The sequence below is a fragment of the Polypterus senegalus genome, chromosome 13 (assembly GCF_016835505.1).
Source record: "Polypterus senegalus isolate Bchr_013 chromosome 13, ASM1683550v1, whole genome shotgun sequence".
NCBI lineage: Eukaryota > Metazoa > Chordata > Cladistia > Polypteriformes > Polypteridae > Polypterus > Polypterus senegalus.
The window spans coordinates 155,934,008-155,958,210 of record NC_053166.1 but is presented as its reverse complement, the minus strand read 5'-3'; the positions used below and the strand labels follow the sequence as shown (position 1 = coordinate 155,958,210).

Sequence of the window (24,203 nt, the reverse complement as noted above, 5' to 3'; positions counted from 1 at the left end):
CTTGCTTCCACCCTTTGGAGTCAACATGAAGACAAGAGCTGTGCCAATGAAAGTCAGAGAAGCCATCATGAAGCTGAAACACTAGAATCAAACCATTGAAGATGTCGGGGAAAAAACTCAGGATGACCGAAATCAACTGTCTGGAATATCATGGAGAAGAAAGAACACACTGGTGGGCTTAGTAATCACAAAGTAATCCAATCCAATCCAATGCTGAGGACAGAAGAAACCTCACTATGGTCAAGAAAAAGCCCCCAACGCTGGCCTTTCTGACAGATCAGAAACAGTCTTCATGGGGCCGATGCGTGTGTGTCAAGACCTCATGAAGAGAAACACTGAGACCACACTACAGGAGGGAGACCACAAGAACAGGATGGTCAGATTACAGTTTATGAGGAAAAATGACTTCAAAGAGCCTGCAGAATTCTGGGAAAAGGTCTTGTGGACAGACGAGACAAAGACAACCCTGATCAGAGGGATGGCGAGAGCAAAGTGTGGAGATGAAAAGGAACTGCCTGAGGTTCAAAGCAGACCACCATGGCGGTGCTTGGGGTGTTATGGCTTGAGCATGAAGGGCTGCCACAGGTCCTGGCACACTTCTCTTCATTGATGATGGAAATGCAATTCTGAGGTGTGTAGAAACGTCTGATCTGCTCAAGTTCCAGTAAAGGCGTCCATGCTCACTGGATGGACCACAAGGTGATGATCCAAACTACGAAGGAGTTTATCAAAGCTAAAAATGGAAAGTTCTTGAATGGCCAAGCCAGTCACTGGATTTCAGTCCAATTGAGCAGGCCTTTCATATGCTAAAGGGGACAAGCCCTCGAAACCAGCAGGAGCTGAAGATGGCTGCATTGGAGGATTCACCAGAGACGACCCGTCAGTAACTGCTGATCGTCTACTAATGGCAGACTTCAAGCAGTCATAGCATGTGAGATACAATAGACCTGCCGATGGACCAAAATGTCTGGCAATCCCCTTAAATGGAAGTCTGCAATGTGCACTTCAGTCACGACGTCTGAATTGTTTGATTTGGAATTGTCACAGTCACGGAAAAATGTCTTTGTCCAAAATGTTATGCATTAAGTAAAAATAAATAAATAAAGGTTTGCTTTGCCTTGTGACGCCATGAGATTAGGGAGATGGAAATACAGCCATCTGTCAAAAGTGTCCTAAATTTAGACTACAAAGACGAGAGCCAACAGGCTCATCTAAGACAGGCATTGTGTGAACACCCAGGGAGTGACTTTGACCGAGAAAGATATTTAAAGATATGAAGCATTTCATAGTTCAAGCAGGACGTTTTCCGACAACTGCTCATTTAAAAGTATAAGACCACCACAAAGGTGAAATTTGCGAGTATCGCAGCTCCATTTATTGGGCTCAGGCCAGTCCAAGCGGCACTGACCAGAAAGCAGGAGACGGAGCTGGAGGTGACAGAGTGAAAGATGTTAAGATTTGAGAGATGAGGATGGACAGGATTAGAAATGAGGACATCTGAGGGTCCGCTTTGTTCGGACCATAGGGGGACAAAGTCAGAGGGGCGAGATTGCGTTGGTTTTGAAATGGGCAGAGGAGAGATGCTGGGTATATTGGGTGAAGGGTGCTAAGGATAGAGCTGATAGGCAAGAGGAGAAGAGGAAGGCCCAAGAGAAGGTTTATGGTTGTGGTGAGAGAGGTGATGGGGGTGACAGAGGAAGATGACGAGTACAGGAAGATATGGAAGAAGATGATCCAATGTGGCAACCCCTAATGGGAGCAGCCAAAAGAAGAAGAAGAAGGTCCAAGTCCAAGCGGATGTTCTCCTGCTGCCTTTTACAGTTGTAGGCTTGCATAACTGGCCTTCCGCTAAGTGGCACCCATCAAGGAGTGCCACCCACAACCCGCAACACTCATCTATGTAAATGCTGTTGCTGTTGTTTTGACAGGGCGTCGTGAAGCACTTGCAGTTTCAGCCTCAAGAACTGGAGGCGTACATTGAGCAGCTGGAGCGAGTGATCCGAAGATACGCACAGAGGATGCAGTGGCTACTCTCAGGTTTTAAATTCTGCTTTCATGTTCCAGTCTGCTTTTGCCACCTGTCTTACAGGCCTGTCACACTGTGTCACTCTCTCTGCCTGACTGACAAACCTTCAAGCGTGCTATCTCAGCTTGTTCTAGTCACACGGGCGTGGGTCGTCACCAGAGCTCGTCGCCCTCTTACTCTGCAGCAAGTGGTGAAGCCGATTCGTGCTGTCGTTTTATAGCAGTGGCGTCTTTCACGTCCTGTTCCTCCTCCCCTGCTTCACTCCCTTCTTTCCAGTCGTCCCCCTTGTCACTTATCATCACAGTCTCCTCATTCACAGCCCATCATTTCTATCCCACCTCTAATGTTTTCATGCCAAGTGACATCATGCCCTGTCTGTCCCATTTTACCCTTATGTCTTACCATACTTCTGGCCCAGTTTACCCAGTGGGCTCTAGGGGGCGCCAGTGAACCACGAACACCAGACACAGGTCCAAGTTAAAATAAAGTTATTATATTTTGTAACAATATCTTGACAGGCTTTTAGATCAATCCAAACAGTGCAATCCAATAACTCAAACGCCTTTCTGTCTCCTTCCACGTCCACAGCGAGTGTCGTCCTCTTCCACCCGACTCTGACTCCTCTAATTGAGTCGAGAAGTCTCCTTTGATTTTGGACCTGGGAGTACTTTTGATGTCACAACATCACAAATGGCGGAAGCTCCCTAAAGTAGGCAGTGCCCTCTGGTGGCTCCCATGGATACCAACAGGGTTGTCCATCTGAACTGCAGGTCCCGTGGAATCTTACTGGGAGTCCAAACTTAGACCATACCAGAGTAGCACTACCATGGTTTCACATTGGGGTGAAGCTGTCCTTGACAACCAGTCTCCCCCCACTCCAGCCATTATACAGTATGATCGCCCCTACTGGGATAGGAACCTGGCGTCATCCCGGCCGGGTTGAACCTCCTGTAATGCAGTCCATCCATTATGGATGTTCTATTTTCCATCAGGGTGACTTTCTCCCAGCAGTGCCCTCTGGTAGCACGCAGGGATACCAACAGGGTTGCCTATCTGAACTGCAAGTCCCATGGAACCTTGCAGGAGTCCAAATTGGGACCATCCCAGAGTAGCACTACCAACCTTTCACCCTGAGGTCAAAACTATCCTTAAAAACCAGTCTCCCCCCAGTCCAGCATTATATGATCACCCAGACTGGGATAAGAACCTGGCACCCTCCTGGCCGATTTGCACCTCCACTTATGCAGTCCATCCATTATGGATGTTCTATCGTTCATCTTCGCAGATGAGGCTGCTGGTCCATCCATTAGGACACTACAACCCTAACGTCTTACCTTCATTTGCTCACACCCTACTTCATCTGTGGCTTTGTGTTTCTTTGTACACACTACACCATTCCACAAATGTAAAGACCAGTTAGGGTTCCTCATTTTGTTCATCAGGGTGACTTTCTCTCGCCTGTGCCCTCTGGTGGCATCCAGGGATACCAACAGGGTTGCCCATCTGAACTGCAAGTCCAATTGAACCTTGCAGGAGTCCAAATTGGGACCATACCAGAGTAGCACTACCAACCTTTCACCCTGAGGTCAAAACTGTCCTTGACAACCATTCTCCCCCCAGTCCAGCCATTATATGATCACCCAGACTGGGATAGGAACCTGGCACCATCCTGGCCGGGTTGCACCTCCACTTATGCAGTCCATCCATTATGGATGTTCTATTGTTCATCTTCGCAGATGAGGCTGATGGTCCATCCGTTAGGACACTACAACCCTAACGTCTTACCTTCATTTGCTCACACCCTACTTCATCTGTGGCTTTGTCTTTTTTTGTACACACTACACCATTCCACAAATGTAAAGACCAGTTAGCGTTCCTCATTTTATTTTCATGCTTGTGTCTTGCAACATCCAAAGTCAGGAGTGGCACATTAGCAGGGCCTTCATTCTGTTGGTCTCGCCCGTTTTATTTTTTTATTTGGTACCCCACACAGTTCCGTTTTCCACCTCTGCTGTTGCTGCGTTGAGCTCCATGAACTGTAAATCCCTTCCTACAGCAGCTCCACTCAGCAAGGTCACGCTAACAGGGGATTAGCTGCGGAGGAAGCCCCTCTGACAAGTCTTGTATTTCATTAGCATGCCTGTGTGGCCGCCAGTCGTGACTTCAGATGGGAGCCGAATCAATTACGAGCGGAATGAAAAGCTGCAGGCTGGCAAGACAAATTGCCTGCCTATGATCTGCAGCATACAAGACGGGGCAATCCAATCGGATCGCTCATGTTCACTTAGTCAGCACCGGCTCAGCTTGGCAGCACCCGGGACTAAATTACATCTTTGAGTAATAGAAGGAAGACTTGAAATTAAATATTCATTGCATCTTCACAGACGCTCCTACCTACAATGACACATTCCCTCCAAAGGCAGAGGGTTTTCTTCCGTTACCCGTACATCCCGAGTTCCCACGTTGACTCCTCCTGGTTTACGTTATGTTACAGGCTTCCATAGAAATCAAGATTGAATTTTTAGAAATAGGAGATCTGAAACAGAAAGCAAAAAATCAATACGTATCTGTTGTCAGCTTCAATATCTGGAGAGGTCGCTTTCTCTATTAATTTACTGAGTTTCATGCTAGCGTTTACTGCCGTAAATTGCACACATCAGGAAACGCAGAGGGAGACAAGACCACCTTAAATCCATCAACAGGTGCTGCTCAGATTAAATAGGCTGAAATCAAACAAATCACCAGGACCAGATAATATTTACCCTCGAGTTCTTAAGGAGGCTAGCGAGTGCCGATACAAACCCTTGACACGTATTTTTAGGAAGTCACTGTGCACTGGACAGATTCCGAAGGACCAGAAAATGGCAGATATCATCCCATATTATAAAAAGGGTGACCAGGCAGATCCAAGCAACTACAGGCCAGTAAGCTCAACATGCATCACAGGAAAATTAATGGGAGGAATTATTAAGGATGAGATTGAGCAACACCTGGCAAGGACAGGAGTTATTAGGAACAGTCAGTGTGGGGTCACAAGAGGGAGGCCATGTTTTACGAACATGCTGGAATTCTATGAGGAGGCAACGAAAGGATACGACCAGAGTGGAGCAGATGAGATTATTGATGTGGACTTTCAGAAAACATTTGATAAGGTGCCACATGAGAGGTGGGCATCAAACTAAAAGAAGTGGGAGTTCAGGGTGTGATGTGTAGGTGGGTGCAGAATTGGCTCAGACACAGGAAGCAGAGGGTGATGGTGTGAGGGACCCCATTAGAACTGGCCAATGTTAAGAGTGGTGACCAGCAGGGGGCAGTGCTGGGGCTGCTGCTGTTTTTAATAAAAATAAATGATTTAGATAGGAATATAAAGAACAAGCTGGTTAAGTCCACAGATGATACCAAAAGAGGTGGATAAGCAGTTAATTTGAAATCTGTTATGTTATTACAGAAGAACTTGGATAGCAGACAGGCTTGGGAAGATTTGTGGCAAATGTCAGTAAATGTAAAGAATTACACATAGGAAGTACAAACCGGATTCCAAAAAAGTTGGGACACTAAACAAATTGTGAATAAAAACTGAATGCAATGATGTGGAGATGGCAAATGTCAATATTTTATTTGTAATAGAACGTAGATGACAGATCAAACGTTTAATCCGAGTAAATGTATCATTTTAACGGAAAAATATGTTGATTCAAAATTTCACGGTGTCAACAAATCCCAAAAAAGTTGGGACAAGTAGCAATAAGAGGCTGGAAAAAGTAAATTTGAGCATAACGAAGAGCTGGAAGACCAATTAACACTAATTAGGTCAATTGGCAACATGATTGGGTATAAAAAGAGCTTCTCAGAGCGGCAGTGTCTCTCAGAAGCCAAGATGGGTAGAGGATCACCAATTCCCACAATGTTGCGCAGAAAGATAGTGGAGCAATATCAGAAAGGTGTTACCCAGCGAAAAATTGCAAAGACTTTGCATCTATCATCATCAACTGTGCATAACATCATCCGAAGATTCAGAGAATCTGGAACAATCTCTGTGCGTAAGGGTCAAGGCCGTAAAACCATACTGGATGCCCGTGATCTCCGGGCCCTTAAACGACACTGCACCCCAAACAGGAATGCTACTGTAAAGGAAATCACAGAATGGGCTCAGGAATACTTCCAGAAACCATTGTCAGTGAACACAATCCACCGTGCCATCCGCCGCTGCCAGCTGAAACTCTACAGTGCAAAGAAGAAGCCATTTCTAAGCAAGATCCACAAGCTCAGGCGTTGTCACTGGGCCAGGGATCATTTAAAATGGAGTGTGGCAAAATGGAAGACTGTTCTGTGGTCAGACGAGTCACGATTCAAGTTCTTTTGGAAATCTGGGACGCCATGTCATCCGGACCAAAGAGGACAAGGACAACCCAAGTTGTTATCAACGCCAGTTCAGAAGCCTGCATCTCTGATGGTATGGGGTTGCATGAGTGCGTGTGGCATGGGCAGCTTGCATGTCTGGAAAGGCACCATCAATGCAGAAAAATATATTCAGGTTCTAGAACAACATATGCTCCCATCCAGACGTCATCTCTTTCAGGGAAGACCCTGCATTTTTCAACAAGATAATGCCAGACCACATTCTGCATCAATCACAACATCATGGCTGCGTAGGAGAAGGATCCGGGTACTGAAATGGCCAGTCTGCAGTCCAGATCTTTCACCTATAGAGAACATTTGGCGCATCATAAAGAGGAAGGTGCGACAAAGAAGGCCCAAGACGATTGAACAGTTAGAGGCCTGTATTAGACAAGAATGGGAGAGCATTCCTATTTCTAAACTTGAGAAACTGGTCTCCTCGGTCCCCAGACGTCTGTTGAGTGTTGTAAGAAGAAGGGGAGATGCCACACAGTGGTGAAAATGGCCTTGTCCCAACTTTTTGGGATTTGTTGACACCATGAAATTCTGAATCAACATATTTTTCCCTTAAAATGATACATTTTCTCAGTTTAAACTTTTGTTCCGTGATTTATGTTCTATTCTGAATAAAATATTAGAAGTTGGCACCTCCACATCATTGCATTCAGTTTTTATTCACGATTTGCATAGTGTCCCAACTTTTTTGGAATCCGGTTTGTAAAAATGTGAGGTTTGAATACACAATAGGCGGTCGAAAATCGAGAGTCCACCTTATGAGAAGGTTTTAGGAGTCGTAGTGCACTCTAAGCTATCGACTGCCAGACAGTGTTGAGAAGCCATTAAGAAGGCTAACAGAATGTCAGGTTATATAGCGCCTTGACGTGTGGAGTACGAGTCACAGGAGGTTCTGCTCAAGCTTTATAACACACTGGTGAGGACTCATCTGGAGTACTGAATGCAGTTTTGGTCTCCAGGCTACAAAAAGGACATAGCAGCACAAGAGAAGGTCCAGAGAAGAGCGACTGGGCTGATTCCAGGGCTACAGGGGTTGAATTATGAGGAAAGATTAAAAGATCTGAGCCTTCGGAGTTTAAGCAAAAGATGATGAAGAGGAGACCTGAGTGAAGTGTTTAAAATGATGAAGGGAATTAGTCCAGTGGATCGAGACTTGTATTTTAAAATGAGATCATCAAGAACACGGGGACACAGTTGGAAACTTGTGAAGGGTAAATTTCGCACAAACATTAGGAAGTTTTTCTTCACACAAAGAGTGATAGACACTTGGAATAAGAGACTAAGTAGTGTGGTAGACAGTAAGACTTTAGGGACCTTCAAAACTTGACTTGATGTTTTTTTTGGAGGATACAAGTGGACAGGACTGGCGAGCTTTGTTGGGCTGAATGGCCTGTTCTCGTCCAGAGTGTTCAACTTAGAAATTGTTGTCCGTTGAACTTTAAAATCCCGGCACTGTTTGTGCCTTTGAGTAACAACCACAACAATTTATTTCTTGTATCGCCCAAAATCACACAAGGAAAGCCTCAATAGGCTTGAACAGGCCCAGATTTTTGACAGCTTGTGACATTTAAAGTGCTGTTCTCTGTGAGACAGTAAAGGTGCGCTACCACCGAGAGAGAGAAAAGTCTCAACTTTTCAGAACGTGAATCCGGGAATTTCACTTTATTTCTATTTCAGAATATTTTTGGCTCACATCTTTATCAAAAAAATAAATGACTGATTTTAAGTACAAATTGCTGTTATTTCTACATTCTACAAGTGGGATGACAAGAGGGGGAAATTCCATCAAAAAAAGACACAAAACTATAAAATTGAAAGAGTTATTCTTCACACAATATTCCTCACTCTTCAATAAAAATGAAGCTCCATGGAGCACAAGGCTAACAGGATTGGGCCAAAACAATAAGCCAATCCAGTACGACCAAAAGTCCCAATACAAATGTCGAAAATGTCAAAAATCCAGTAAATCACTAAGTGCATTAAATGCAAAAAACAAAAAAAAAACCCACAGTACAAGGGCTCACCACTCCTAAGTGTATTCAAAGTGAACCAACAGGAAGTGTGGAAGACCCTCCAGATTGACAGGGTGGAGGTCAGTTCTTGGTGGTGACTGACAGGTGACCCTCATCTCTTGAGAGTTGGGGGGAGACCACCCACCAAACACATTGAATGAAACAACATCAGCTAACATGCATCGACAAAATCAAAAATAAAGAATAACACAGATAAAAGAATCACAAATGAACAAGAGAGACGTAAAACGTGAATTGGAACCCTGGCCGTAGGACAGACCCTAACGGAGATATAACAGCACTGAAGAGTGCTATCCAAAAACAAACAAAAAATAAACTAACCTAATGTGAGGAAGTCGTTCAACTCGTCTGTACTCCTTTTGTAAAACAACTGCAATAAACGCTGAGGTTATACACCATCTTAGATAGGGACATCGGCCAAATATGTAATAATAGCAATATGAGACGCCATCTTGCATAAAGGCGTCAGTCAAGTATACCGCGATATTTACAGCTTCTGGGCACAATCTGTATACTTTAACCCTTCAGAAACCCCCCCACCCCCATACCACCCCCCCCTCACCCCACCCTTCCCTCCAATTCATATTTTCCAGTTCGTTTGCTACATAAAAATAGCACTTTGACTTCACTGTCCCAATTCTTGTACACAACTCTCCCTCTCCGCTTGGTCAACTGTTTGGTCTTCTGTCTCCTTGAAGCAAGACAGGTTAACTCAGAAAGTAAATCAGGAAGATCTTCCCCATTTAGAGGTCCCACTGATGTATGCCTGACTCCTTTTTGTTACCTCAAATCTCTCATCCCGTCAGTGTAGTGCAAAAAATAGATAAAGATTTGGGACGAGACTGCGACCCTGTATATAGCCAGGCAGGAAGAGGCGGGTCCTGGTAGCTGGACACCGGAAGTGATGTCAGAGCTGGTAGGGCTGTCAATCATTCAGTCTGCAGAGGGAGGAAAAGAAGAGGTGTTTGTATGCAGTGCCACCTTGTGGATCGGCGAGGAGTTACCACCACCAGTTCCTTTAAGCTGTCCCCAAAGCACACGTGTGTGACAGTAGACAGGCCACCCCTCTTACTAAAAATGTGCAACTAACAGGCGCACAGTTCCAGTCCCACCAGAGTTATTAACTTTTTGTGTGTCCATGGCGAAATTTTCCATCTTTTGCATCCAACACTATGGCTTGGAGGAACTCTGCTAGGCTCTCAGTTGAACTCCTAACCAACATGCTTGTCCTCTTTCGTCCAGGTCAGCCACGGACTCCTTTGTCTCTGTCACTCCTTTTTCTGTAATATGCACATCCAAGATGAGCCCTACGAGCACCCAGTGGCACATACCAAGTTTTACTCATTTTTTATTCTCCCCTGCTTCCTCTGACAGGCAGCAGACGACTGTTTGGGACAGTCCTGGAGAAAAAGGTCTGCATTCTGCTGGACACCTCTGGCTCAATGGACATCTACTTGCCCGAAGTCAAAAAAGAATTAACATCTCTCATCTGGGAGCAACTGCAGAAAAATTGTACAAGGTGAGCTTCAAATAGAGAAACACAAAAGGACTCTCAGCCCTGCCAGAAGTTTGGGTGCCTGTCGCCCCCTAGTGCTCACTGCCCGACAGTGCAACAACAACCAAAAATCATTTCCAAGTTCAAATGCTTAGGGAATTGCTTAAAATTTCTGAATTTTTTACAAGTTTTTTTCACGGCTTCATTTGCTCATCAGAGGTGTTTGTATGCAACCTCTAATCAGCACGTCAGACTGAGTGCCATTTTCACTCGTATTTATCAGTAATGCTCTGGGGAAACTCATGTGCAGGCCGCCTCTAAACCAAATGGTTCACTTCAGGCTGCAGTATGGGAGCTCACGTAAAATAGTTTAGCTCTTAATACCCCAAAGAAAAAGGGGTGCACTTCATGTATTAGGACATTTATTATACATTTTACTTCTATTAATCATTTTTACAACTTTAAAATACCACAAAAAGAAAATACACTATATATTATAGTTAAATGTGAAGGGTACTATCTGATAGATAGATGGGTAATGAAAGGCACTATATAACAGGCAGATAGATAGACTCACACACTTTAGGCTGAACACATACCAGAATAACTAGAAAGGAAGAAAATTTAAAAGAAAGAAAAACTTTTGACTTGGCAGTCCCATATAAATAGATAAATGTGAAAGGTGCTATATAACAGACAGAGAGATGAATGTGAGGCACTATATGACAGACAGACAGATAGATTAATGTGAAAGGCACTATATAGCAGACAGACAGACAGATAAATGTGAAAGGCGCTATATGATAGGCAGATAAATGTGAAAGGCGCTATATAACAGACAGAGACAAATGTGAAAGCCGTTATATAACATTCAGATAGATGTGAAAGGTGCTATATAACAGACAGACAGATAAATATGAAAGGCGCTATATGATAGATAGACAGATAAATATGAAAGGTGCTATATAACAGACAGATAGAATAGATGTGAAAGGCGCTATATAACAGATAGATAAATGTAAAAGGTGCTATATAACACAGATAGACAGATAGATAGATAAATGTGAAAGGCGCTATATAACAGACAGATAGATAAATATGAAAGGTGCCATATGACAGACAGATAGATGTGAAAGGCGCTATATAACAGATAGATAAATATAAAAGGTGCCATATAACAGACAGATAGATGTGAAAGGCGCTATATAACAGATAGATAAATGTAAAAGGTGCTATATAACACAGATAGACAGATAGATAGATAAATGTGAAAGGCGTTATATAACAGACAGATAGATAAATGTAAAAGGCGTTCAAATAGATCATAGATAGATAGATAAATGTGAAAGGTGCTATATATCTGTCTGTCTGTCTGTTATATATCGCCTTTCACATTTTTCAAACAGACAGATAGATAAATATTTATTTGTCCCTAGAAAAAAAATCTCTTTTTACAGAAGTCCAGTATATAAATGATATTATTATATTAAGGTGAATCACCGCCCAACACCACCCTACCAACCTTAAAAAACACACAGAATGACTAAAATCTTCTGACTGGGCTAACGTCATTATAAAGGACAACAACTTAAAGCCTCAGAACTCCACGATATCCCAAACCATTGCTACCCAAAGACAGGAAGCTGAATTTTGTAACCAGTCACACTAAATGGGTGCATCTTGAGCTTTGATTCACAATTAGAAAAAGGATTTTAGGAGGGCCAGTACTCTGGAGATTAGGCAGACGACCACCATCATCCATTTGAACAGTCAGAGTGATTCTTTGTGTCGGGTATCATCGTCAAGATAACAACGGAGCCCTTTAAAGTGCCAGTTACATCTGCGCATATTCATAAGAGAAAGAAAGAAAAGAAAAGCATTGAGGAATGAGCTCTGTTGTGCATAAAACAAGCACACTGTGCACACTCATCTTCCTGAATATCATAAAGCAAAGCCCACTGCGGTGACTCAGTCCCAATCAGTCATGAAAAGAATGATTAATGACCTGCAAACATCAGCCTGCGGGGACATCATATTGAATTATCAGTCTCTGAAGGACTCAAAACTTTGCTGGAGAAGATTCAAAAAGCGCCGCCCAGCAAACTAGAGACTCCTTCCTCCTTCAGTGACTACGCCTGACCAAGTCCTTCATACCGACAGCATATGCTCTGGTTGGAGAAATAAGCACAGATTATGTCAGCAGTGCCACACTATGACAGTTACTGTTGTGGCCTGTAGTGGAGTCATAGCAGAGCCCAAAATCCCAGACACAACTGCACCAAAGACAATCACGGGTTCAAAAGGCATGTTAATATATAAAAAAATAAATGTTACTGTAGGTCTGTCTTAATACATTACAAGTACAAATTCTCTTCTCCTGCTTACCTTCCTTCAAACATTCGCTCCTTCCTAGCTGAGCGTTGTCCTTCTCTCCCAACTCCAGCTCCTCCGAGTAATGTTCTCCATTTAGGAAGCACTTCTGGGTTGGGTGAAACTGCAGTACCATAAGAGAGCCCTCCTCTAGACTGTGAAGAACCCAACAAGGCTGCCCTATAGGCCTACAGGTCCCATGCAGCTCTGCGGGTATCCAACATTGTGCCAAGCCAGAGGTGCGCTGCCACCTATCATTGTGGAGGAACATCTCTCCAGGGAAGGCCATCTCCCTTTTGCATGTCCTTCTCACCAACTGAGGTAGAGAGTAGTGCCCATCCGTTTCTGACGTTGAGCCTCCTCCAATGTGGCCATCCAGCCAGGCAAGGGGGCAACATGCAATCTGGGTGGGATGCCCATCCTTCCATTATTTTGTCATTCTATACATGCCTCCTGGCTTTAACAATGTTGAACCCCCACCTGCCTCTGGATGTACTTCCATCCCCTACAATTGTCCGTCTTCATGGCCCCATCGTCCAAGTAATGGAAGTTTGTTGTCTCAGCTAACCCCATCCATGACACTACATAAAATGTAAGCAGGTACCAGTAACGTAATAAAGTGTCAGGATCATTCTACAGGGCGCAGTCTCTTTTAAGCACAACACAAACCCCAATAAAGCAATGGCGAACAATGTCCATTCAACATCTCGCCTGCTAGCACTGGCATGATGGGAGAATTTCGTGAAAAGGAGAATCATAAATGTTACAAACACTCTAGATAGGAATTCCTGGTTTGGCTGCACAGAGAGACCCCTGCTCATATGTCTGACATTGCTGCCCACTAATAGAATTTCTGCTTATGTTTTGGTCTTTCCTTTCACAGCTTCAACCTGTTGAGCTTCTCAGACAAAGTCCACATGTGGAAACACACTCTGCAGGAAGCGACTGACGAGGCCTGTCACGATGCTGTGCAGTGGGTGTCGGAGGTCAAAGCTCACGGCAGCACCTGCACTTTGGAGGCTTTACAGGTGGGATGACGCCAAAAGTTAACTTCATTTAGAAACTCGCTCACCCCAAATGTATTCCTAAGCCACGATATCTCACTTTGTACTTTCTCGTATACGAAGTATAGGGAAACTATTGGAATCATCTAAAGATTCGATATCAAGATTTTGATGGATCTCGACGTTTTAGACCACCCTGACTTTCTCGTATATGAAGTATAGGGATAAGTGTTGGAATCGGCCAAAGATTCCATTTCGAGATTTTATTGAATCTCGACGTTTTAGATCCGAAAATACCATTTTTGGAATTCTGTCTGTGTGTGTGTGTGTAAACACAATAACTTGAGTGCGCTCTCAAGTTAGGTCAACCAAATTTTGTGTACAATTATTAGGTACAAAACATAGATTTCTATCAACTTTTGGGTTATTTCCGCTAGCCAGAAGTAGTACTTTACCTTTTATTCATGCAGCTGCAGAGTCCGTTTTATTCAACTTTACTTTCATGATAATTGCTCAATATATTATTAATTTGATTTGATTTGTTGTTAAGTACTTAATATAAAAATATAATTATCATCTTGCGGTTTACTCCTCAAATATATATATATATATATATATATATATATACTGTATATATACCTGTATATATATATAAATATATATACATATCTGAGTATATGAGAAAGTCGAGGGGAGACCACTCCGGATTTTTTTGCCTTGGAGCAGATTTAGTCAGGCCAGAGAGTTCTGAGTCTTAGGCATTAGAGTTAGGCTTATCTTTGACCCTCTGCCATAAAGGCCTGGAGCACTAAAACCTTCACTAAACACCCATAGATAGGATGTGCAGTACAAAGTCATTTGGTGTGACATGTATGAATGTATATAAATAATTGCATGTAAACGATTCACCAAAATCTGTTGTATGTAAACGATACAGTTTTAAACGTTATTGTTTTTTCATCAGAAAACCTGGTTTCCATCTCTACCTGTATTAGTTTAAATGGCACTTTTACCACTCGCAATATGGCGGATGCGCTGACGTATTGTGTCGACTGGGCAACACAGTGAATGCGCCGTCTATCTATACATGTCTATGGGCGTTGGTATATCAGAATCTCTTGGACCAATAGCATGAGTTTTCTACATTCGATTTGTACGACCAATATAAAATACCGGAAACTATATGGTAAAATCTAGTCACGACTTATCCGTGGGAGAACTTAAACGAGAGTATATATATATATATATTTATATATAGAGAGAGAGATATGATGCTAGTGAGGCAATGTAGCCCCCTAGTGGCCAAGACATTACACCATGACATGTGACTGCAGTGCAGTTCCCAGCACTGAGCAGGTTGTTTAACCTGTAAATACTCAGCAGTACTCTACCATTGGGATTACCTTTGATAAAACCGTTGGCTAAATGTCTTAAATGTAATTTAAATGTGGAGAACAATAATCTTGTGAAAGCTGCCTAATGATTTGCTCAGTCGGCCTGCCCATATACAGACTTTAATGCCAAGGTTCACCCAAATGGTCGCTTGTGCTTAAATACCATCCTTGCCGTTTTCAGGCTGCCTTCCAGTTGGCTGATGTGCAGGCTTTCTATCTGTTGACCGATGGCAAGCCGGACACGAGCTGCCAGCTGGTGCTGAAGGAAGTGGAGCAGATGACGCAGAGGAAGCAGATCACAATCCACACCACTTCTTTCAACTGTTCTGACAGGTAATGAAGGTTTGGTAAACTCAGTTCATTAATGAATCATCTAAGCAATTCTCCTCAGTAATTTTATCCATTTCTTCCATCCAAGTACCTGCTTACTCCAGTGAAATGTTGTGGGGGCCTTAGCTCTGCCAGGCATCATCGGTAACACTGGATGGTGTGCCAGGGTCAGTGGGGAAAAAACTTGGAGGTGTTGAGTGAAAAGATGGAGTGCCTGGAGAAACACGGGGGTGGGGAGGCGTCAGGCAGTGACTGCACAGAGATTCCGATCTGCGATTCTGAGGCCGTGAGGAGGACCTCCCACCATACGGACCCTCTGAAATCCTTGTACATGCCATATACATTAAAACTCGTCAACTAAGAAAGAATAGCCATGACAGGTCCATCCATTTATTTTCAAACCCGCTTGTCATGATTTAGGCTGAATATTGATGTTCTGTAGCATTTTCCTCTAAGGGAATCCATATTGTGTAGTGTTGTCAGGGTCACTTCCGGCGTTTCTAGGGGCGTGGTCTCTAGGGTCGTGACTTTGACTTAATCAGCTGACAAGCAACGGAACGAAAAATGCGCTGAATCGGAACATGATTGTGAAAACACCTTCAGGTTCTTTTTCTTTTGGCTTCCTTTATGTTTGCACTCGTCTACGTTTTCTTTTGTCTTTCAGCACAGCAAACAACTTCTTGAAGCGCCTGGCATCCCAGACGGGTGGCCGATACCATCGGTGCACAGGAGACGTGGATGGACATTTAGTGGCCCACCGGATCCTAACAGAAGGCCTCACAAACGAGGATGTAGGTTGAGTTTGACTTCACCGTCTCTGCTTGGGGTCATGTCGTTAATTGGAAGGACGTCGAAGGTTGGGTCAGTTATTTGGGGTCAAGTCCGTGTCTAGTCGACGTTACACAAAAATTGTATCTGGGTCAGTTTTAACTAATGATAAATACCGATGGTCATAAACGATGAAAATTCTTTTCACAGCCCATAATATTTTGGAAAGCCTCAGATGTTTAGATAAACTCCATATTGCCTTTTACCTTCACTTTACAAACACACCATTAACTGACCTACATGACTGTATAATCTACACATCGGTCTATCTGTGCTACATATATTTATTGTGGTGGTCGAGGGAAGGCGAGCTGACAAAGAAAGAGCACTCTGGGGGGCAAACGCAGCCCTCCTCGTTTAGTACTGCAACTTTCAAACAAAAATAGCACACGATGGTGTAAAATAAAAACACAAGTTCACAATCATTTTCCTTAATAAATAAATGACCAAGTATTATATTTTTGTCTCATTTGTTTAACTGGTTTCTCTTTATCTACTTTTAGGACTTGAGCGAAAATCTGATGATGTTTTAGGTCATATTTATGCAGAAATATAGAAAATTCTAAAGGGTTTACAAACTTTCAAGCACCACTGTATGCATATATGTGTATATATGTGTATGTGTATATGTATGTGTATATATATGTGTGTATGTATATATATGTGTATATATGTGTATGTGTATATATATGTGTGTATGTGTATGTGTATATGTATATATATGTGTGTATGTATATATATGTGTATATGTGTGTATGTGTATATATATGTGTATATACTGTACAGTATATATATATTCCCAAAAGTATCGGGATTCCTGCCTTTCCACACACATGAACTTTAATGACATCCCATTCTTATATGGAGTCGGCCCACCCTTTGCAGCTCTAACAGCCTCAACTCTTCTCGGAGTGTGTTTATAGGATTTTGTGACCAGGAGAGCCTTTGTGAGGTCAGGCACTGATGTTAGACGAGAAGGTCTGGCTCGCTCAGTCTCCCAAAGGTGTTCTGTCAGGTTGAGGTCAGGGCTCTCTCTGTGCAGGCCAGTCAAGTTCCTCCACACCAAACTCGCTCCTCCATTTCTTTATAGACCTCGCTTTGTGCACTGGTGTGTGCACAGTCATGTTGCCATCCCCAAACTGGTCCCACAAATTGTCCAAAATGGCTTTGTGTGCTGAAGCCTTAAGAGTTCCTTTCACTGGAACTAAGGGGCCCTGGCCAACCCCACACCATAATTCCCCCTCCACCAAACTTTTCACTTGGCACAATGCAGTCAGGCGAGTCGTGTTCTGCTAGCAACCGCCAAACCCAGACTTGTCCATCAGATTGCATGATTCGTCACTCCAGAGGACACGTCTGCACTGCTCTCAAGTCCAGTGGCGGGTGGTGGGCTTTACACCGCTGCACCCGACGCTTTGCATTGCACTTGGTGATGTCAGGCTTGGCTGCAGCAGCTCGGTTTCCATGAAGCTCCCTCTCTACACCGCACTGTTCTTGAGCTTTTGGGGGTCTGTAGCTATTGACACTGCAGAAAGTTGGCGCCTTCTGCACACCTCAGCATGTGCTGACCCCGCTCTGTGATTTGACGCGGCCTACCACTTCGTGGCTGAGTTGCTGTTGTTCCCAGTTGCTTCCACTTTGTTACAATACCACTGACAGCTGACGGTGGAATATTTAGTAGTGAGGAGATTTCACGAATGGACTTCTTGCACTGGTGGCATCCTATCAGGGTACCAGACTTGAGTTCACTGAGCTGAGCGACCCATTCTGTCACAAATGTTTGTAGTAGCCGTCTGCATGCCGAGGGGCTCGATGTTATACACCTGAGGCCATGGAAGTGACTTGAACACCTGAATTGAATGATTTGGAGGGGCGTCCCAAAGCTTTTGGCAATATACAGGTGGTGTATATAGTCGTCCAAAAAATATTTGGAAAATTAATATAGACGGCTCCAGGACGATCCTTGTTGTGTTTGCTCTATCAGAATAAATAGCATTTGATAACAATGCACTACGCCGTATTTTGCATATCCAAACAGCCAGAGGTTGCCTTAGGGGTGTGCGGGGACGGTTACATCAAACGCCGTTACCTGCATGTGTGGACTGTATAATCTTGCGCGCGAATTTAATAAAAAATAATCTTAACAAACACCTGATTTTCTCATTACAGCAGCGTTTCTCAACCTCTAAGTATTCGCGACCCGAGTTTTCATAACAGTGTTATTTCGGCCCCCCCTCAACATTTTTTTGAAATGTAGATGCATATTTTATTATACCTACTTAACTTTTATCGACGTTTATCTAACTCTATATTTATTGTTCTAGTATCAGAATGTAGTTTAAGTTAATTTGTTTTGGTTTCAACAGATGTATTTTTCATATTTATGATTCTTGTTTTCTTTTTTTCACATCTTTGCGGCCCCCTTTTTGTTACTTCGCGCCCCCCTAGGGAGCCCGCCCCACAGGTTGAGAACCACTGCATTACAGTATCCAGCTAAAGCGGACTTTATCAAAATATAACTGGAGAATATAACTTGACAAATCCGCTTGAACGGGACCTCAAAAACGGGGCCTGGGGTGGTCGACCCACTTGCCACCCCCAAACGCCACTCTTGCAAACAGCGGAGCAATGTGTCCGCGGATAGCAGCTGGACAGAACGGTGTGTGTGAGACGGATTTAACGGGACACAAATAGACAGCAGTGCTAATAAACAAGTTAACACTAAAGTTTGGAGACGAGGCCAGCTGCACACCTCCTTTCCGCAGCGCCGCGATTCAGTAGCTCCACTGGCTTTTGTCACTGGGTTTCTGACCTGAATCAGATAAGGTAACCCAAATCTTAACCACAGTGTAGCCAGGTGGTGTTTTATCACAAACAAGTAACATAAAGCGACTAAACTTCCTCAATCGGGCGGCGCTCTGGCGGTCCACATCTTGAGTTTATTGAGAGTTCGAGGTTTACGTCGCGAGTTTGGATTTACGGCGTGTTCTGAAGTCGGACGAACTCGCGCTCGACAGACCCGCCCTGAGTTTCTCGAGTTAGAATTCCGATTTGTCCCAGATGAAAATTCCAACTAGAATTCGGAAATTCTGACTTCCCACTTCAAATTTAATGCAGCAACAGTTGTTTAAGGAAAACGCATGGAATGCCGTTGTAATCTCATTGATTGCTGTCCTCGGTGATTAAACGACTATAATAAAGTCTTCTTATTTACCGCTTCTTTTTTTTTTTGCGGTATATTAAGTTCCCCTAAAGCAAAGCAGAATTTTCATTTAATACACCACAATACAAAAATGTCTTGTCAGATCCTCAAAACCAGCACAGGCTTGGCACAATCTTATGATTCTGGCTTCTTACGTAAATCATTTAAATCAGCCATCAGACGGTCATGTGATGAGGGCTCTACGCACGACCGTATCGCTGCTGATTGACTGCTGGTGGGTCGTCGTAGTTGTGCAGGAGAGACTGCGGGTTCATCTTGCAATGGACAGCCTCCATAAAGCGACCCCGGCTGAATCCGGTGACCGTTCGGGTCTTCCAGAATCCCGTTGCTTCCTCCTTTTTCTGTTATGGTGGGTTTCTTTTCAAGTGGCCACCAACATTATCCAAATTCATTGGGAAAAAAAAAAAACCGGACACTTTTGGGCAGACACCTGAGGTGTGAATTTTGAGGGACTGCGTCTGCAAATGCGTGAAAATGAAATGCACAACGCGAACCGTTACCGTCTCTTTCAGTCTCTTCAACGGCTCTCTTTTTTTTTTTGTCTAAAGGATCCAATTCTCCCGGCTTTTGAAGGAGACGATTTACAGAGGCTAGCAGACGAAATCGGAAGAGCGAGGCGCTTCTTAACACAAGCAAGGGCCTTCCGGTCAGTATACCTCTAATTAGAATGGCTTTGTTGTTTGTTTGTATTTACTTAGTAAATTTAATTTTTCAGTTTTAGGGAAGTGAGCTTCCCTAAACTGTCATTTATTATTTCTGACTCTTAATCTGCTGTTTTTCAAATACTGGGTGACAGGTGGCATCCAATATGATATGAGCATACAGCGCCTGTTCCGGCAGTCACATGACACACACTTCAATTCTGTCTTTACAGGGAACTCCTGCTGGAAAAACAGCAGAAATCGGACAGCCAGAATTCCACATCAGTAAGTTCACAGGTCTCAGGTAACTTTTTGTGCATCGTCGACCCCCCTCTTTCACATGTTTCGCAAATATGAACAGCCTGACCATTCAACGGGGCAGATCTACCATTGGGGCAGTTGGGGTGTGTGCCCAGTGGCCCATGGCAGCAAGGGGCCTTTTCACTGAAACCTGCCCCAAAAATGATCAAAGGGGACCAGATGTTACAAGTACGACCAACGTTCTGTTAATCTGTCCACCTAATGAATAATTAAAGGGATTTATTTGCCTTCTATTGGAATACCAATTCCATGCATATACAGGTGCCGGTCATAAAATTAGAATATCATGAAAAAGTTGATTTATTTCAGTAATTCCATTCAAAAAGTGAAACTTGTATATTAGATTAATTCATTACACACAGACTGATGTATTTCAAATGTTTATTTCTTTTAATTTTGATGATTATAACTGACAACTAATGAAAGTCCCAAATTCAGTATCTTGGAAAATTAGAATATCAATTAAGACCAATGCAAAAAAAGGATTTTTAGAAATGTTGGCCAACTGAAAGGTATGAACATGAAAGTATGAGCTGGTACAGCACTCGATATTTAGTTGGCCTGGATTACTGCAGCAATGCGGCGTGGCATGGAGTCGATCAGTCTGTGGCACTGCTCAGGTGTTATGAGAGCCCATGTTGCTCTGATAGTGGCCTTCAGCTCTTCTGAATTGTTGGGTCTGGTGTATTGCATCTTCCTCTTCACAATACCCCATAGATTTTCTATGGGGTTAAGGTCAGGCGAGTTTGCTGGCCAATCAAGAACAGGGATACCATGGTCCTTAAACCAGGTACTGGTAGCTTTGGCACTTTGTGCAGGTGCCAGGTCCTGTTGGAAAATGAAATCTGCATCTCCATAAAGTTCGTCAGCAGCAGGAAGCATGAAGTGCTCTAAAACTTCCTGGTAGACGGCTGCGTTGACCTTGGACCTCAGAAAACACAATGGACCAACACCAGCAGATGACATGGCACCCCAAACCATCACTGACTGTGGAAACTTTACACTGGACCTCAAGCAACGTGGATTCTGTGCCTCTCCTCTCTTCCTCCAGACTCTGGGACCTTGATTTCCAAAGGAAATGCAAAATTTACTTTCATCAGAGAACATAACTTTGGACCACTCAGCAGCAGTCCAGTCGAGACGCTTCTGACGCTGTCTCTTGTTCAAGAGTGGCTTGACACAAGGAATGTGACAGCTGAAGCCCATGTCTTGCATACGTCTGTGTGTGGTTCTTGAAGCACTGACTCCAGCTGCAGTCCACTCTTTGTGAATCTCCCCCACAGTTTTGTTTCACAATCCTCTCCAGGGTACAAGCGGTTATCCCTATTGCTTGTACACTTTTTTCTACCACATCTTGTCCTTCCCTTCGCCTCTCTCTATTAATGTGCTTGGACACAGAGCTCTGTGAACAGCCAGCCTCTTTAGCAATGACCTTTTGTGTCTTGCCCTCCTTGTGCAAGGTGTCAATGGTCGTCTTTTGGACAACTGTCAAGTCAGCAGTCTTCCTCATGATTGTGTAGCCTACAGAACTCGACTGAGAGACCATTTAAAGGCTTTGGAGTTAATTAGCTGATTAGAGTGCGGCACCAGGTGTCTTCAATATTGAACCTTGTCACAATATTCAAATTTTCCGAGATACTGAATTTGGGACTTTCATTAGTTGTCAGTTATAATCATCAAAATTAAAAGAAATAAACATTTGAAATACATCAGTCTGTGTGTAATGAATGAATCTAATATACAAGTTTCACTTTTTGAATGGAATTACTGAAATAAATCAATTTTGTCATGATATTCTCATTTTATGACCGGCAACTGTATCTCTATTATATGCCATTTGCCATGGGATTCATAAAAGCAGAGTTAAGGTTTGTATTGTGCCATCTGCTAGAATGAAAAATGCAACGCATCTTATTGCTACAAATTACTGTCAAGTGCTATTTGTTGGAATGACAAAGGCCATGCATATTATTACTAAAAATGTTTGAGGTGCCATCTGTTGGAATGACAAATGCAATCACCATCAGGAGAATACTCAACAACAATGGTGTGCATGGCAGGGAGGGTTGCAAGGAGAAAGCCACTGCTCTCCATAAAAAACATTGCTGCTCGTCTGCAGTTTGCTAAAGATCACGTGGACAAACCAGAAGGCTATCGGAAGAATGTTTTGTGGACGGATGAGACCAAAATAGAACTTTTTGGTTTAAATGAAAAGCGTTATGTTTGGAGAAAGGAAAACACTGCATTCCAGCATAAGAACCTTATCCCATCTGTGAAACATGGTGGTGGTAGTATCTGTCATTCACCATTTGGTATGGGACTTGGAGGAGCAGTTTTAATGTTTGTGGTGTACAATCTTTTGGAATGACAAATGCAATGTATATTATTACTAAAAATGTTTGTGATCTACCATCTGTTAGAATTACAAATACAATGCAGATGTTCTGTTATATACCATGCAGTTTGAGATTTGTAAAAGCAGTTTTAATGTTTGTGGTGTACCATCTTTTGGAATGACAGAGATACAGCAGCAAACAGACACACACTTATCCTTTTATTAAGGTGGATTTTTAGCAAATTGCACAATACAAACCTTAACTCTGCTTTTATGAATCCCATGGCAAATGGCATATAATAGAGATACAGTTGCCGGTCATAAAATGAGAATATCATGACAAAGTTGATTTATTTCAGTAATTCCATTCAAAAATGTTTGTGATACACCATCTGTTGGAATGACAAATACAATGCATACATCTCTTGTTATATGCCATGTGGTATGGGATTTGTAAAAGCAGCATTCATGTTTGTGGTGCACCATGTATTGGAACGACACATGCAATGCATAATTGCTAAAAATGTTTGTGAAGGTCCAGCTGTTGGAATGACAAATGTAGAGCATATTGTTACTAAAATATGTATTCTCTGTTAGAATAATAGAGACATAGCACGTGGACAGACACACTGGTTAAATTTGGATAAGATAAGACAACAAGTTATATTTCTTAATCATATTTAGAGTCTGTTAATCTGTGAAACGTTAAAGAGGCTGTCATGTAAAGCATAAATGTTATTAATTGAGAGCAGCCTCCCACAGTCCAAAGACATGCAGGTTAGGTGCATTGGCGATTCTACATTGTCCCTAGTGTGTGCTTGGTGTATAGATGGGTGTGTGCCCTGCAGTGGGCTGGCACCCTAGCCGGGGTTTGTTCCTGCCTTGTGCCCAATGCTGGCTGGGATTGGCTCCAGCAGACCCCCGTGACCCTGTAGTTAGGATATAGCGGGTTGGATAATGGATGGATGGATGTCACTGACTTCTTCATTTTTCCCTCCTACCTTTTTTTTTCCAGAAAAGCCCAACTCTTTGAGCAGCAGAAGGATCTGAGGATGTATTAATTTGTCTGAATGGATTTCTCTTCTTGCGTGCAACTGAGAGGTCGTTCATTTGGTGCCATCATTTGTAACTAAAGCATTGTGTATCTTTATATATAAAAATTCAGATTTTGTATCATATTTGGGGTCAATGTCAAATGTGTATATATTTATGAATCAGGATTATTATGTTTATATTAAAAAAACATCTCTGAAACAAATGTGTCATTTCAAAATTGGTTCTTCACATTTAAAATTCTTATTTTTTTGAGCTTCTATTACTGTATGACATGCAGACGTGAGAAATGTCCACTCTCTTACTCCACCTGCCTGAAGACGTGTAGCTCAAATCAAGAAGAAGATGAAGCCTCATCAGCCCTCTAAAGCAGGGACGTGCGGCCAGGGGAGGCAAGTGAGGCAGAGCCTCACCTGTCATCATGAAAAGTAAAAAAAAAAAAAAATCTGTTGATAACATCTGTGCTATAAATGTGTTTTCTGTATGACTCCAATAATTATTATTATTTTTATAGTCAAAATTGCAGAATTGGTGCATTTCCTGTTCAAATACAGGAGAGAAGCACGAGGTGTGGCAGCAACAAGTCTCACCTCCCCTTGGACTGCGCTCTCCTGCACACACTGACGGGGTTGATAAGTGCAATTGTCACGTGGCTGTCGCTGTCTCTCTGTATGTCACCAATATAATGTTTGCAGACACATTTATTACACACCCTGACTTTCCACAGTCTCGCTGAT

The 24,203-nt window shown here is 43.0% G+C and overlaps 1 protein-coding gene across 4 annotated transcripts in view; it reads left to right on the top strand.

Moving 5' to 3' along the window:
* Nucleotides 1-23,627, top strand: part of vwa3a (von Willebrand factor A domain containing 3A) — a 116,163-nt gene extending 92,536 nt beyond the window's left edge. For 3 of the 4 annotated variants that reach the window (XM_039775576.1, XM_039775575.1, XM_039775578.1), the window contains 8 exons: nt 1,929-2,037; nt 9,847-9,991; nt 13,221-13,365; nt 14,917-15,068; nt 15,730-15,856; nt 19,665-19,762; nt 19,991-20,061; nt 23,429-23,627. In XM_039775576.1, the coding sequence (XP_039631510.1) occupies nt 1,929-2,037; nt 9,847-9,991; nt 13,221-13,365; nt 14,917-15,068; nt 15,730-15,856; nt 19,665-19,762; nt 19,991-20,061; nt 23,429-23,463 (882 nt within the window). In that variant the 3' untranslated portion in view covers nt 23,464-23,627. The remainder of the gene's footprint in view (nt 1-1,928; nt 2,038-9,846; nt 9,992-13,220; nt 13,366-14,916; nt 15,069-15,729; nt 15,857-19,664; nt 19,763-19,990; nt 20,062-23,428) is intronic. The other variant, XM_039775577.1, reaches the window with a different exon arrangement.
* Nucleotides 23,628-24,203: the final 576 nt, after the last annotated feature.